Below are 16,633 nucleotides of genomic sequence, written 5' to 3'. Positions count from 1 at the left end.
TCACAGATTTCTCCCCACGCATATTGCTTCTTCATCCAGGTGACACCTCACCCATGAAACCTTTTTGTGAATAGATTCTCACCCATGTTTCCTTATCCATGCTGCTCCTCGTCTATGCCCTCTGCTCCTCGAGGTAGCATGTTACTCATGACCTTTGGTCTCATGACCCCACCCAGTCCCTTTCCCCTGCTTCTTGAGCTGCACCTCCACCATGACCCTGGTTGTATTTGCCACAATTAGTCCCTGTCCCCTGCTTCTCAAGGCCACACCTAGCCCATATCACCCGCTCATCAAAGCCACACCTCACCCGTGGCATGTGCTAGACTGCACCTTGTGCGTGTCCCCTGCTCCTCTCGGCCACACCTCACCCGTGGCATGTGCTAGCCTGCCCCTTGTGCGTGTCCCCTGCTCCTCTGGGCCACACCTCGCCCATATCTCTTGGTCCTCAAGGCCTCACCTCAGCCACGTCTCTTCCTCAAGTCTCCTTCTCCGTGTGCCCTTTACCCATGTCATCTGATCCATGTTGCAAAACTGTCCACTTCCATTCAGGGCCCCAACTTGACCATATTATGTCATGGTTGGCCTTGCCCATCACCTCCCATCCATAGTAGCACCTAGTGCATGACCCCTCCTGCTCCGGGGTGCACACGCCTGACCTATGTTTCCTCCCTTCTGGTACCTCCTTACTTTCTCTGCCTCTTCCGGGCCATACTTTCTCCACGACTCGCCGATCCATTTTCAACACCTCGCCATGTGCCCTTCTTCAGGCTGCATCTCACACACCCCCACTTTTTCAGCGCGCACCTGTATCCCCTTTTCCACTAAAGTGCACCCCTCTTCCTTACCCAGACCACTATTCAGACATTGTCACCACCTCTCTCCCGCCTCCGCTGTTCGTCACTTTGGTCTTCCTATGGCAGCGAGATTGAGAGTCCATTTCAACTTACAAAGCTCACTCGAGCTCACCTCATACCTGTTCTCTCTTCACCTCTAGGGCTGCACTGGAAGAGCTGCAAACGAAACTGAAGGACGCTGAAGCAAGGTCTGTAGTGAGCGTCGGTGGCTGCGTTATGAGGGTCTGACGTGTATAGGATTGTGTGGAGAAGGGTTTTGAAGGACAGTGAGGGGAGTGATGCGGAGACTGCTACAGGGGAATAGAGCGGTGGAGGAAAGGGGGCTGGAAGGCTTTGTAAGTAGAAAGAAAAAACTGAAAGAGGGGAAGTGAGGGATACATTAGAGATGGGCAAAGTGTGAGGGACACTACGCTGAAGAGCGTTCTGAGAGGCAGCGCGAGGGAAGAGTGGAGTAAATGTATGGGTGAGAAGAGAAAAAGAAATGGCGGTAGTGTGGAGAACAGAATGAGAACAGTAATATAGGAAAATGTGCTGGGAGGAGTATGAAATAAGGGGTGAATCGCATGGAAGAGGAGATGTTGGACAGGGTTTTGTAAATTAGAGGGCAGAGGAGTTGGTGGCTGTGGAGTATGGGAGAACAGGAGGAGTGAAACAGAAATGGAAGCAAACGTAAATGATGGGGTTTTCACAGGGTTTGAGGCCTTTATTTGGCTAACAGGGCGGTCACTGGGTACAGGGCAGTATCTGATGTGGGTGTTCACCACGAATGTCCCACGGCCACAGTGATGCTGCTCTTGGAGAACCAGGTACCCTTAGGAAACTTGACAGTTTGTGGGTTGTGAAGTTGAGCAGCTGAGCCTTACTCTAGGAGGGGATGGGTATTAGAAACCCAGTTAGAACCTGACACAGTAAACCACACTCAGCTCTGTTGAGGAGGTGCAGCTTCTGTTCTAAAAGTAAGGTGCAAAAGAGAACGCGTGGCACCCTCTGGGCCTGAAATATGACACAGATTTGTTTAGCATTTGCACACTAAGCACTACACTTTCTAGAATATTGTCCCGATGGCAGCCCTTTCATATAATGCTGCACCTGGGTCAACCCTGACCCGACTCTGGTTCTAGGTCAAAAGCTGAAGAGTCCGTGGCCTGAAGCCGCAGCGGCTGAGTTTCCAGCACAAAGTTCTAAAAATAGCCAAAGTCGTTGAACCCAAAACAGCCCTCTTACAAAAATAAAAAAATTCAACCCTTGAAGTCCATAGTGCAGCTGAGGGCAGTTTCTGAGTCTCGTTGGCCAGATAATTGATGCTGGGGTCTGGCTGCTATATCTGGCAGGACACCTGTTACACCTTATACTGCATTTGGTATAAAAGTATCACAGAAGCCATTCTCTGGGCGGAAACTGACATTGGGGACCCTTATCATGTCAAGTCCGTCCCAGTAATTCTATCGAGGGCGTTTGCTACATCTACTGCTCAATTGTGGCTGCAGCCAAGTATCCTGCACAGTCCCCGTAATGAAAGACCTCAATCAGTAGATCTGTAGAGCGCTACTGGTCAGCTGTGAAGGTATCCAGACGCTGACAGATTCCGGTTGATTCGCTGAAAAGCCAGGTCTTTAGGGACTTTTGGAACTCTGGAAGAGTTGTGGAAGTCCGTAGATGAAAGGGGAGCTTGCTCCATGTCTTTGCTACAAAGTTGTAGAAGGTGCAACCTTCTCATCTGCTACCTTGGATGCGGGGGTTGAGCTTTAGATAAAGCGACCCGGAGCGGAGGTGTCTGGTGGGCTGATGAAGTTGAGGCGGGGGTTCATCTGGGGAGGTCCAGGACCAGTCTGGCCGTGGCATTCTGTATAGCGTAGTCGTCGAAGTAGGTGAACTGCAATCCCTTCGTAGAGAGCATTGCTGTATTCCACTCGGCTGGAGATGAGAGCCTGTGTGATGGTGCCTCTTGCGCTCAGATCATCTTCATTCTGCATCAGATGACGTCCTCTGCTGATTGTGTGATTTGTGGACGTGCCTCATTGCTCCTTGGCTCTTTCGATGCAGTTCACTGTCCCATGCTGGTTGATTCTGACTTTGCACAATCTGTTGAGCATGCCACCTCCAGTGGCAGTACCACCTGTCTGTTTGCATGGGCTTGCTTTAGCAAAGGAGCAACGGTCCTTGTCGGCCGGTTCTGTTTCTTTCTCTTTCGCATTCTGTGTCGCACTTGTTGAGGTCTCTCCCCGGGCAGCGAAGGAACAGCACATACTTCAGGTTCATCTCGCATCGTTTGCATTTTACCCCAAAGAGATGTCCGATCATGCTGCATTACTGGTGTTAACTTGGGGAATATCATCACTATTCTGCTCACCATTGAGTGTCCAGTATTCATCACCACCAACCAACGCAGAGGCTGGTGCCTGGATGAGGACTAGTAAGCCCTCTCGATGGAGACAAAAAAGCGATAGCCCAGGTGGGGTGAGAATGGGGGCACCATCGAAGATAATCTATCTTCTATGTATTGAACCAGGCTCGGGTCTTCCGAGGTAAGCCTACCTCGCAAATGTCACAGCTGAGAGCTGCCTTTGGCATCCTCTGCTGTTCCTGCCAGGCAGCTGCTCTAAGGTCTCAGATTTGTTGCTCTAGCTCAGCCGTTGGCTGTAGGGTTTGTAGTTTACGTTGGTCGTCCCTACAGAGCCCCATGTCTATTGCCAGTTTGTCCATCTTGAGTTGGTAGGTCGTGATGGATTCTGCAATGGCCTCAAACTGTGTCCAGATTCTCTGGGCAGTGTTTCCACCTTTCTGACCTCACTAAGACTGTAGGTTCATGCTTCGAGGTCCGGGAGCCCACCTGGCACCATTGCAGCAGGTTTAAACAGCCCTCTGCATTGGTTTTCTCTTCAGCCATCTTTCATGGTTGAGCCGTCCTGAGCACGTCTGGATGAAGTCACTTGCTTCCTCTACCAGTTTAGAAGATTTTATTTTTAATGGTTTTATTAGATTTTTTTTGCAAAGAGTTATACAACAGCTACAGACTTAACATTGCTCAACAATGTGGCCCACCAGAAGGCACCTCCTGCAGAAGTAGACTGGGAGCCCCACTGCAACCAAATGATTCAAGGTGTGTGTGCAGCAGGATAATAGGGGGTGGCTTATCCTGACTACCCCCTCCAGGCTGTCACTGACATTTATATCACCTCCTGGCATTTGATTGCATGCTCCCGCCAAGCCCCAACTGACTGCTCTTACTGCTGCTGGTATTTTTCCAGTTGGCAGGGTATGCCCAGACGTGGGTCCCTTGCTCACTGGATTCAAGCTATCCTGGCTGAAGACGGCTGATTAGCCAGAAACCGGTACCAGGATGCTTGAATCTGGTCCAGGGAAGACCTGGCTTGGCAGTTCGGACTGGACTGTTCCCATGAGGCACAGGGTCAGACTGATTTGCATATGGCCATTTCTGAACTGGGGTGGCAGAGTGGGCTTAAGAAAAGTGATGGATTAAACCCAGATCAGTTGACTGGGAGCGAGTGCTTGCAATGTTCAACTCTAGGTCCATCATCCCCTTTGGTTTTGCTCGGTATTTTTTCAGTGGACTGTTCATGCTTGCTGATGGTCCTCTTAATTGGCACTCTTCTCCTGCTTCAGCCTCAACAGATTTGAGTGGCTTAGACTGCCAGAATTCGACTCATCTAGAAGATTTGGGGGGAGGGGGGGAGGAGGGAGGAGGGGGGAGGGGGGGAGGAGGGGGGGAGGGGGGGGGGGTGGGGTTGGGGGCACCTACCTTAAGGTCCCACCTAGACGGGTCATTCTGGCCCCGTCCCCCCTACTCCCACTCTTGAAATCAAAGCTTTTCTTCTGTCGGGCTAGCTAGTGGCAACTGGACTCCCGCTGCTAGACAGGCGCGATTCTACTGGGAGTACTATAATCCCACTTTCACTGCACATAGGCCGACGAGGCTTGGGGGGTCCCTGCAGGTAGGAAATAACGAGTTGCTCCCCAATTTTCAGTAGGGATGATCCCATTTGAGACTGAACTTCTTTACCACAAGTGTATACCGTGCCCAGCTTTGGGGACTTGCTGCGTTCTCTCAAACAGTGGGGCAAACACAGTAATTTTGGGGGCCTAGTGTGTTGTTCGGGTCCCAGGATTCATACTTGAACCTGCGGATCTTGTTGGATGCTGCTAAAAGTCTGGCAGCTGGTGGGAAGCAAATCATGAGCTGTCATCGCCTGTGCTAAAGGCTCTGTGCCTCCTACTCCCCAACCCTGTTAGCCCGTCTGGAAGAAACCTCCATCTTTCCTGAAGTTCTTGCACAGCAAATGGTTGTACTTTATTTATGAATTACCCATATATACTTATTTGTTGGATCTGGATTGTACCTTGAGTTCAGAGTTTCACCCAACCGCATGAGTAATATTGTTTTAAGGGCTTCTTCAATCCTGCGGGCGCATCATGTTTCTGATGAGAGAGAGAGTTTGCAGATTCTCTGTCCAGTGTCCACACCGAGACCAGTTCTTATTGGCTCTGCTGTGGTGTGCAGACTTCCTTTACTCTTGTTGCTATGGGAGATGGCCATTACACTGCAAGATCAATAGGGCGAGTTTCTCCCAAGAAAGGGAAAAAGAATAAGAAAAAGAGGATAGGTCACCACCCACACACACCAGCTAAGAAGGTTTCGGGTAGAAGCAGAGGAGCATGAGTACATGCTGGAATGTTCGGAGTGGACATGACTTGCTTAGCATAAAGACCCCTATTTTGTGCCACACAGTTGGGATTAAATGGACCCCTGTTCTCACCATTTTATTCCCAAACATGAAACTGTATCCCCTGTAAATATCATTAAACAGGCGGCCACCTCTTGGAACCTGCATTGTGCCTACTAGTCCATTGTAATGCAAGCAGACTCACCAGTTTGCTCCTATTGTGAAAAACTAAAACTTTGGACCTAGAAGTATTAGCCAGCTTCTGTAGTAGGGGATCTCTGTGTATAGTCATAATCTAGTATATAGTCCCGCCCATGTGCGTGGACCCCGAAGCAATCAAAAATAATCTCTTAAGTTGTCAAAAAATGCAGAACTGCAAAGACACTTAAGAGAGAATTTAAAGACAGATAATGCAGCCTATATCCACAGGCTACACTGTCTAGTACTTCTACTAGAAAATTCCACCAAAAAAAGCACACAGCACAGCCTGTCTAGTTTCCTCCACAGAGAAACGTGCCTCTACCAGCAAAAGCCTCTGGAATGATGGAGAGGAAGGCATGGACAGACCAGCCCCATAGGCTGCATTATGTGGCTCAAACAGGATACTGTGCCTTTAAGATAACTCTCCAGAACTTCTCCCAGAATGCACAGCAGGTCCCTTTTTCAGTTCTTTTTTCCGGCTCCTGCAAGCAAGACCCTGGAGCATTGAGCTCTCCCTTTCAAGGGTTTATTTGGTGATTTATTTTCACTTTTTCTTGTGTGTAGTGCTTTTTGTTAAGTACTAAGCCTTTTTTCTTCCCTGTGGGTGCCCTGTATTGTCAAGATGCCTGGCTTATTTGACAATTGCCCGGATTGTGATAGGAAAAAGGCCAAATCCGACCCACATGGAGGGTGCATCGTCTGCCTCCCCTCCTCTCATGCCCCAGAGGAGTGTGAAATCTGCAAAACCTTCTCTGCCAGGACCCTGAGAGAGAGGATGAAGATCAGGCTCCAAGGCCTCAAGGCCAGAAGTCTGAAGGCACAAGGTGGGTCAGGGCATGCTTCATCTGCCCATGCTGAGGCTTCTGGGGGGCTCCCCAGGGGCAGGAAGTCCAGCAAGCGTCCCCATACTCCGCCCACGGCGTCGAGGAGGATGACAACGGTCTGTTCCCCCATCTCCCTGGGGCTCTGGGGAGAAGCGGCATCTACGTTCGCCGTCAAGGGAGCTGAACAGATCACTGTCGACAGCATCGTAGAGTCCTCGACGTCAAGAAAAGGCCCGGCGTCGGCGCTCCCCGTCGAGGCGACACCGCCGTTCGCCGTCGAGGAGGCGTTCGCCCTCGGAGGCGCCACTGGTCGAAGTCGAAGACGTTCCTCGACGTCGAGGCAGCGTTCTTTGACGCCATGGAAGCGCAGGAGGAGTCCTGACGCTAGGAGGTCGCCGATTGGTTCGCCATCGTCGCCAAGGAAGAAGACAAAGTCACCGGGCTCGGTGTACTCAGTGGTGTACACGCCTACTAAACCTAGGTTGCCTACCCCTCCTCCTTTGCCGAAGGGTCCGCCTCCGCGGAACCCCACCCCACCCCGCCTCCACCTCCACCACCGCCTCATGGGCCGGCTCCTCGTCGGTCACCGCCACCTCAACTTCCACCGCCTCTTCCTTACGTTCTTCCACCTGTGGCTCCGCCCCAGATGGTCTCGTTGCCACAATATCCGGACCCCTCAGCCGAGGCTCCCGGCCAGGCCGCCATCGCCTGCTCCTGTGAGGCCTGCGGATCGACCGAGGCCGAGAAGATCGTGCTCCCGCTCCGGCCGGAGAGGGACATCGTGGAGCCGTGGCCGGTCGTCATCTCGATCTAGACGATGCCACAGGAGGCGCAGATCCAGATCCCACACGGGTTCTTCCACCAGGGATTATTCACCGACGCTGTCGGAGTCTCCAGGGACGAGGGTGTCTCCCGTTGACGATATCGTCTCCTTTCGGGAAGTGCTGTTGAGGGGTGCGGCTAAGCTAGGGATCACGTTGACGGTGCCAACACCTACGACATCCGTGATCTTCGAGACGCTTCACAAGAAGCATTTGTCTCGACCGCTGCTGCCGTTGGTACCCGGATTGGAGGAGCCCGCCAAGGAGTTGTTTCTCACTTCGGCGGTGGCGAAGGCAGCTCCCTCCAGGCCCCTCAAGAAATACCGGGCTCCGGAATCTGACCCGGCTTTTCTTCGAATGGACCCAACATCAGACTCCGTTATTGTGACAGCGGCTAAGAAGCAGCATGCCACCACTCCTTCTTCAACAGTGCCGCCTGATAAGGACAGTGGTTGGCTGGATTCGGCGGGCAGAAAGGTCTGTGGGATGGCATCTACCACCATGAAGACTGCAAGTGCCTGGGCTCTGCTGGGGCGATACGATCGTGCCCTATGGGAGTCCCTCCAGCAGTACGCTGAGCTCCTCCCTCGTGACCAGAAAGAGGACTTTCTGGAGATATTAAATGAGGGGATGATGGTGTCGAACCAGATCATCAGCGCGGCTGCTGATGTATCTCTTCTGGCGGCACACTGATACTGCCACGGCATCAACTAACGGCGTCACGCTTGGCTTCGCCTCACCTCACTCAAGCCGGAGGCGCAACAGCGGGTGGCCAACCTGCCTTTCTCAGGGGAAACCCTGTTCGGCAAGCATGCGGACGATGAAATAGCCCGTATGAAAGCAGAAGCCGAAACCCTGATGGCTGTCGGGTTAGAGAAGCCTGAGAAGAAGAACTACCGCCCGTTCCAGAGACGGTTCGAAACTTCAGGCAGAGGGCGAGGGCAGACTTCGGGACAGCAGCAGTTCCGGAAGCCCTTCCAGAAACGCCAGAGGGGCAGAGGAGGCCAACAGCCCCAACAGCGACCAAAGGCCCGGCCGGGTCTAGGCCCTGAGCGATTACTTCCCCTACATCCGTTACCCACTCCGGTGGGGGGAAGCGTTCAATTTTTTCTGGCAGAGTGGAGAAAAATTACTTGGGACAAGTGGGTGCTGAATATTGTTTGCAATGGATAGTCTTCGGTTCACCAGCCCGCCTCCAGCTATTCAGCCAATAAGCTTGCAGTTTCAGCTGCACGAGATACATACAGAGGCCGACATCCTATTAAGGAAAAGGGCGATAGAAGACGTACCTCTGCCTCAAAGGGGAAGAGGTCTGTACTCACGGTTCTTTCTGGTTCGCAAGAAGGACAAGAACGAGTTTAGGCCCATTCTGGACTTGCGGCAAGCAAACAAGTGGATTCGCAGAGAGAGATTTCACATGCTGTCGTTGCAGCAGATTTACCCTCAGCTGCAACAGGGAAACTGGCTTTGTGCTATAGACCTACAGGATGCGTACTTCCATGTGCCCATTGCACAGAAACACAGGCAGTTCCTGCGATTCCAAGTTGGCGCCAATCCTTATCAATACACAGTACTGCCATTCGAGCCGAAGTCTGCGCCCAGGACGTTCTCGAAGTGCATGGCAGTAGTAGCTGCACACCTGCGGAAGGACAAGGTGTTTGTCTACCCGTACCTGGACGACTGGTTGATCAAGGCCTCCTCCTTCTCGGAAGCTCAAGCACACTTCCAGAAGACGTGCGTTCTATTGAACAAGCTGGGGTTGCACATCAGCATGTCCAAGTCTGTCCAGACTCTGGTCCAATGCATACAGTACTTGGGAGCCTCCATCAATACGCTGTCAGCAAGCGTGTCTCCTTTGGAGGAGCGACGGTTATCACTCCTTTGGAAGGCTCAGGCTCTTATGACCGCTCCATCTAGAACAGTGAGGACGGTGTCTTCTCTACTGGGGTCAATGGCCTCTTGTATCTTCCTCACGCACGGCTGCACATGAGACCGCTGCAGGAGTGCTTGGAGGACCAGTGGGATCAGAGGACTGGTTCTTGGGACGACACGATACGACTGTCTCTGCATGCTCTTCATTCTCTGAAGTGGTGGTGTTCAGCTGAGAATCTCCTCAGAGAGGTTCCCTTCCACAAGGACATTCCCACACAGACTATCGTGACGGATGCTTCTCTCCACGGCTGGGGAGCGCACTCCGGAGACTTACAGATTCAAGGGACATGGTCTACGACGGAGTCCACGTACCACATCAATTTCCTGGAACTCAGAGCTGTTCACTTAGCGCTGAAGGCCTTTCATCCGTCATTTCAGACCAACTCTCTGCTTGTACAGACTGACAATACGACCACGATGTATTACCTCAACAAGCAGGGGGGCTCGAGATCACGCACTCTGTTGCAGGAGGCGCAGGCGATCTGGCACTGGCTTCTGGCCAGAGAACTGACTTAACGGCTATCCATCTGCCAGGTGTGCAGAATGTTCAGGCGGACGCACTGAGCAGACTGATTCAGGAAAACCACGAATGGGTCATAAACGACTAGGTACTAGAAGTCTTCGCAAGGTGGGGACTCCAGATGTAGATCTGTTTGCCACCGTCAAACAGCAAATGCCGAGACTTCGCCTCCAGGTTCTACCAGCAGGGGACGTTGGGGAATGCCCTATGGATCGACTGGTCGAACAGCTTTCTGTACGCTCTTCCACCCATTTCCCTGATTCCGACGGTGCTCATCAAGCTGTCCAGGTCCAGGGCGCGGATGATACTGATTGCCCCAGAATGGCCCAGACAGTGGTGGTTCACGGACCTGCTTCACTGGTCTCTCCTTCCTCAAATACGGCTGCCGTGCAGGCCGGACCTTCTCACGAAGTTCAAGGGGCAGATGGTGCACCCGAACCTCTCGTCTTTGAGTTTGGCGGCATGGCTCCTGAGAGTGCAATATGGCCATTTGAATCTACCAGAAGATTGTATGGACATACTGAAGGAGGCTAAGAGACCTTCCACTAGGACTTCCTATGCTTACAAGTGGAAGAGATTCTGCATCTGGTGCAAGTCCAAGAACTATGATCCAACGACATGTACGGAAGATGTCATCCTTCCGTATCGTCTGCATTTGGTGCGGTCTGGCCTTAATTTTCATTCCATTAAGGTTCATCTCGCTGCATTGACTGCCTACAGGAAATGCCCTTCACAGACTTCCTTCTTCCAGATCCCTGTGATCAAAGATTTTTTGGAAGGCTTGAAGAAAGTATTCCCTCCTGTCCTGCTTCCTTCGCCTTCATGGGAATTAAATGTGGTGCTGTCCAGATTGATGAGGAAACTTTTGAACCTATTCATAAGGCTTCGTTGCAGCACCTGTCCTGGAAGGCGTCGTTCCTTGTGGCCATCACATTGGCCTGCAGGGTGAGTGAAATTCAGGCGTTGTGTTGCCAAGAACCTTATACTGTATTTCATGCTGCTAAGGTTGTTATGCGTACTCACCCTAAATTTCTTCCCAAGGTTATTTCTGATTTTCATGCCAACCAGACCATAACTTTGCCTATGTTTTTTGAGAATCCTTCATCTCCAGCGGAAAGGTCTCTGCATTCCCTGGATGTTAGGAGGGTGTTGAAATTTTATCTGGATAAAACCAAAGATATTCGTAGGTCAGACCAATTGTTTATTAATTATGGATCAGTCAGGACCGGTCTTGCTACCTCCAAACAGTCCATTTCTAGTTGGATTATGTCCTGTATACAATTGTGTTACCAAAAGGCTAGTAAGACCGTAGGAGGTAAACCTAAGGTTCATTCCACCAGAGGCAAAGCGGCCACGACTGCTTTGCTATGTAATGTTCCAATTGCAGAAATCTGTAAGGCGGCCACTTGGAAGTCGGTCCATACCTTTGCTAAGCATTACTGTCTGGACACTGATGCCAGGACAGATGCTCAGGTTGGGCATGCTTCGCTACGAAATCTGTTCACACAGTAGCGGTGTTATTTCTTTATTCTCCACCGCCTCTTTGGTGTGGGGATGGGCTTGCCATTCTATTCACTAGATTGACTATACACAAAGATCCCTTACTACCGAAGGAGTAGTTTCTGTCCTGTATCTCCAGTTCTGTATTAGGGGTATCTCTGTTATAGTCATAAGCGCCCGCCCTCCTCCCCGGTGGAGTAAGTTATTCATGTAAGGAATGCTACAGGTCTGGCGTGTTACGCCTTCATAAAGAACTGAAAGTAAAAGGGACCTGCTGTGCATTCTGGGATACTGGGAGAAGTTCTGAAGAGTTCTCTTAAAAGCACAGTATCCTGTTTGAGCCGCATAATGGCAGCCTATGGGGCTTGTCTGTCCATACCTTCCTCTCTATCATTCCAGAGGCTTTTGCTGGTAGAGGCAAGTTTCTCTGTGGAGGAAACTGGGCAAGCTGTGCTGTTTGTTTGGATTTTTGGTGGAATTTCTAGTTGAAGTACTGGACAGTGTAGCCTGGTTATAGGCTGCATTATCTGTCTTTAAATTCTCTCTTAAGTGTCTTCGCAGTTCTTCATTTTTTGACAACTTAAGAGATTATTTTTGATTGCTCCGGGGTCCACGCACATGGGCGGGACTATTCACTAGATTATGACTATACACAGAGATACCCCTACTACAGAACTGGAGTTACAGGACAAACTACTCCATCATGCCCTTCTCCAATTTACCTTGGCAACTACCTGCTGACTACTGTTTTGTGTCTTCCCCAGCTTCAGCGTGAAGACTTCAACCCTAAAAGTCACTGTATCTTAAATGACCTCGGCACATGTGTACTCACCTTTTTATTCAGCAACTTTCAATACTGCTGATCATCATAGGCTGGTGTCGTCTACTCTGCAACGGACAGTAGGCTCTAGCAGCTCTCAATACTGCTGATCATCATAGGCTGGTGTCGTCTACTCTGCAACGGACAGTAGGCTCTAGCAGCTCTCAATACTGCTGATCATCATCATAGGCTGGTGTCGTCTACTCTGCAACGGACAGTAGGCTCTAGCAGCTCTCAATACTGCTGATCATCATCATAGGCTGGTGTTGTCTACTCTGCAACGGACAGTAGGCTCTAGCAGCTCTCGATACTGCTGATCATCATAGGCTGGTGTCGTCTACTCTGCAACGGACAGTAGGCTCTAGCAGCTCTCGATACTGCTGATCATCATAGGCTGGTGTCGTCTACTCTGCAACGGACAGTAGGCTCTAGCAGCTTTCAATACTGCTGATCATCATAGGCTGGTGTTGTCTACTCTGCAACGGACAGTAGGCTCTAGCAGCTTTCAATACTGCTGATCATCATAGGCTGGTGTCGTCTACTCTGCAACGGACAGTAGGCTCTAGCAGCTTTCAATACTGCTGATCATCATAGGCTGGTGTCGTCTACTCTGCAACAGACAGTAGGCTCCAGCAGCTCTCAATACTGCTGATCATCATAGGCTGGTGTCGTCTACTCTGCAACGGACAGTAGGCTCCAGCAGCTCTCAATACTGCTGATCATCATAGGCTGGTGTCGTCTACTCTGCAACGGACAGTAGGCTCTAGCAGCTTTCAATACTGCTGATCATCATAGGCTGGTGTCGTCTACTCTGCAACGGACAGTAGGCTCTAGCAGCTCTCAATACTGCTGATCATCATAGGCTGGTGTCGTCTACTCTGCAACGGACAGTAGGCTCTAGCAGCTCTCAATACTGCTGATCATCATAGGCTGGTGTCGTCTACTCTGCAACGGACAGTAGGCTCTAGCAGCTCTCGATACTGCTGATCATCATAGGCTGGTGTTGTCTACTCTGCAACGGACAGTAGGCTCTAGCAGCTCTCAATACTGCTGATCATCATAGGCCGGTGTCGTCTACTCTTCAACGGACAGTAGGCTCTAGCAGCTTTCAATACTGCTGATCATCATAGGCTGGTGTCGTCTACTCTGCAACGGACAGTAGGCTCTAGCAGCTCTCAATACTGCTGATCATCATCATAGGCTGGTGTTGTCTACTCTGCAACGGACAGTAGGCTCTAGCAGCTCTCAATACTGCTGATCATCATAGGCTGGTGTCGTCTACTCTTCAACGGACAGTAGGCTCTAGCAGCTTTCAATACTGCTGATCATCATCATAGGCTGGTGTCGTCTACTCTGCAACGGACAGTAGGCTCTAGCAGCTCTCAATACTGCTGATCATCATCATAGGCTGGTGTCGTCTACTCTTCAACGGACAGTAGGCTCTAGCAGCTCTCAATACTGCTGATCATCATAGGCTGGTGTCGTCTACTCTGCAACAGAGAATGGGCTCCAACAGCTACGTCTTGATTGGTTCTCCTCCTTCCTTTCTCACTGGGATAAAAAATTGTCAAAAAAGAACGATAAGGTTCTTTATAAAATAAACAACGCCGCTATGTGGTGTTCCTCATTGATGTGTACTATTTCTGGCACTGTTCAATCAGTGCCTAGAACAATTGGTTATATTTGACAGGATTTACTTCTCTCTCATGCTGAAGAGCAAATATGTAATACAGCTGACAATTCCGAAATTAAAAATACCCAGAAGTGTGAAGCAGTACTTTACTAGTGCTGCATTCAACTTTTGGAACTCACTGTCTCCGTAACTTAAAGCTTGAGCCTTCCTCCTATCCTTTGGGAAACTACAAGAGTCACATGTCCCTTCTACATCTAGACTGATTCAGCCATCTGAAGTTCTCAGACCTACCTTAAACCTCTCTTGCGCTTGGATGTTCTACTGTCGATTGGTAAATAATTATTGTATCCATTCTTGTTCCATGTAAATCTCTTAAAAGCCATTTTGGCCAGTCGCAGTATAGGAAATTGATAAATCCTTTATACATTTCACAGACCTTATGAAAGCCAATGAGTGGCCCACATTACGGGGACAGACGTTAGGGCAAGTGAACTAGACTACACCATGCAGGGGACATGTGTGTCCCATCAAGTGTTCTGTGTGCTGCCGCCCCACTCCATGAGTAGGCCGAGGTTCGGCTGACAAACAGTACATAAACAAGTACTGTCTCGTTCATTGGAGTTGAATATTTTTGGGTTTTCTAAAGGATTATGTTCTGCCAGTTATTCTTCAACTACATTTCTCTCATCGTGGCTGGTGTGAAAAGCGTAACGAGTGTGGATGTAACGATGAGCTGCTTCATGTTAGATCTGGTTCGATCACAGTAGAACTGGTCGGTGGAGATCCCGTTTTACTTTACAGTGTTCATACAACTGTTTGTCTGTTCAGCTCCTTGAGTGCGCTGCCTGAATGAAGCTCCCATCCTCACAACTTGTGAATTTAGAACCACTTTGCACACCTCTGCTGCGTGGGGCCGTTACAGCTTCCATCTCGCTGCTTGGTTAAGTGGTAGCAGTGCTTGTGGTTGAAAGAATCCACTTATTTGTTAACTAACTACTCGTCTGTTTTGATATGCAGATTTACAAATATTTGATTCCATTATTTGGGAGTGACAATTAGTGTATTTGCAGTTCTCAGAACAATTTCTGGTAGAATCCCCAAATATCTGGGCCTGCACACAGCTCTGAGATAGCTAGAGGTAAAGAATCATGAGCCACTGTGCAGCTAGCGATGAGTCCCACATGTTCTGCAGTTTGTCTCATCAGGAACAATTGGAGAGTGCTGCAGGGTGGGGTTATAACCTAATTACGCTTCTGATATGAAGAACTGTGTGAGTGATGATTTTGTCAGCTCGCACCCCCTACCAATGGGTGGTGTTAAAGCTGCCTCTAGCAGGCCCCAAGTACAGAGGTGTTGAGTACTAATGTAGAGAGCTGATGGTGTGAATGAAAGTATCCAGCTGCGTTTACGCATTCTGCAGCTGGTACGGAGTTAAGTTTCCTGCATCCCCACGTTCCCTTCTAACGCTTAATGAAATAATTTCCTTTGGGAGCCACAATGTGTTTTTAGGTCGAGCAGACCTACCCTCCATGCGTGAGCATTGAAGGTGTCTGCTTCAGACCTATTGTGGCCCGTTATTGGGAATGATGGGAATGAGGACACCAATCTGTTACGGGTGTTTTTCCTCGCAGTTTTCACCGCGGGAGCGCGCGTCTGACCCGCGCATGCGCAGAGTACCCGCGCATGCGCAGAGTAACTCACAGCCCTTGCTCACACAGACGCAGGCAGGCAGCCCCCAACCCTCTGCATGCACGCACGCACACACACAGGCGAGCGCATGCACACGCAGGCACACACATCCAGGCACACAGACACTCGCTCACACACACACACCCCCCTCCCCCACAGTCACACACACGCACGCACACATACATACAAAGCCCGCCCGCCCCGCACGCGCAGATGCTTCCCCCCCGCCCCCCCCCGCTCAGCAACCCACTCACCGGCTTCCTTCGTGCGGCGGCTCTCCTCCGCTGCAGGGCCCGGCAGCAGGACTCTTCTTCCCTCCTTCGGCACCGGGGCACAGGGTAGGCTCCTGCCTGCTCCGGTGCTCCAAACACGGCTCCGTCGAATCGCGGCTCTTCAGTGGGAGGCGGGGTAGGCTCCCGCCCTCCTACTTCCTGTTTCCTGTTGTCGCGCCGGCCTGCCTGACTTCCTGGTCGCAGGCCGGCAGAGTGACGGACGGCGGTGATTTGCGGTATTTATTTATTTTTTTACATTGCTTTTGTGCCACTGTATGGTGCGCACAAGGACACTGGCATCTGTGCAGCGATATCTTAGAGATTTTATCTCCGGTGTGTGCGTAGCTTTTGGTGGTGCAGCGAAAATACTTCACTTTGGCACAAAGAAAGTTCGAGCGCACGGAAAACAACCACTTTCCCCTATAGGTATTGCATTTTTTTAAGCTGTACCAGTTATTGCCCCGTCCCCACACACCGTAGTATAACAATAAACACACTTGCAAGAACAAGTTATAATGTAAAGATGTAAGGCGCAAGGCACAGGCTCATATACGTGCGCGCCCACTGGGTTGGTCATCCTTCAAATGTTACTAAAATGATGGGGATTTATGAAATATAGCAGTTTGTGCCACTCTTTCACTTCTCTTTCGTTCTGTTTTTCCTTATGCCACACATACAGTGTATCTTGATTTAATTAAAGAGATATCGCTTATCACTTTCACTCGACATATAGATCGAGTAGCTTTGTTTTCCCGTTAATGCGTATTTCACTGGACACTGCTATGCTTTTTACGGCCCCTTCTTTTCAGCTTTAATTTATTTTATGCACATATGCAAGTGTCTCTTGATTTATTTACTCTTGCAAGCACAAGTTGTAATGTAAAC

At 50.3% G+C, this 16,633-nt stretch overlaps 1 protein-coding gene across 3 annotated transcripts in view; it reads left to right on the top strand.

The window, feature by feature from the left end:
* IKBKG (inhibitor of nuclear factor kappa B kinase regulatory subunit gamma) overlaps positions 1-16,633 on the top strand; it is a 140,420-nt gene that overhangs the window by 54,564 nt on the left and 69,223 nt on the right. For all 3 annotated transcript variants that reach the window (XM_086940167.1, XM_086940168.1, XM_086940166.1), the window contains one exon: positions 995-1,042. In XM_086940167.1, coding sequence (XP_086796293.1) covers positions 995-1,042 — 48 coding nt within the window. The remainder of the gene's footprint in view (positions 1-994; positions 1,043-16,633) is intronic.

Source organism: Lissotriton vulgaris, chromosome 10, assembly GCF_964263255.1.
Source record: "Lissotriton vulgaris chromosome 10, aLisVul1.2, whole genome shotgun sequence".
Taxonomy (NCBI): Eukaryota; Metazoa; Chordata; class Amphibia; order Caudata; family Salamandridae; genus Lissotriton; species Lissotriton vulgaris.
The sequence above is the reverse complement of the archived record's forward strand: the minus strand, read 5'-3'. Positions and strand labels throughout refer to the sequence as shown.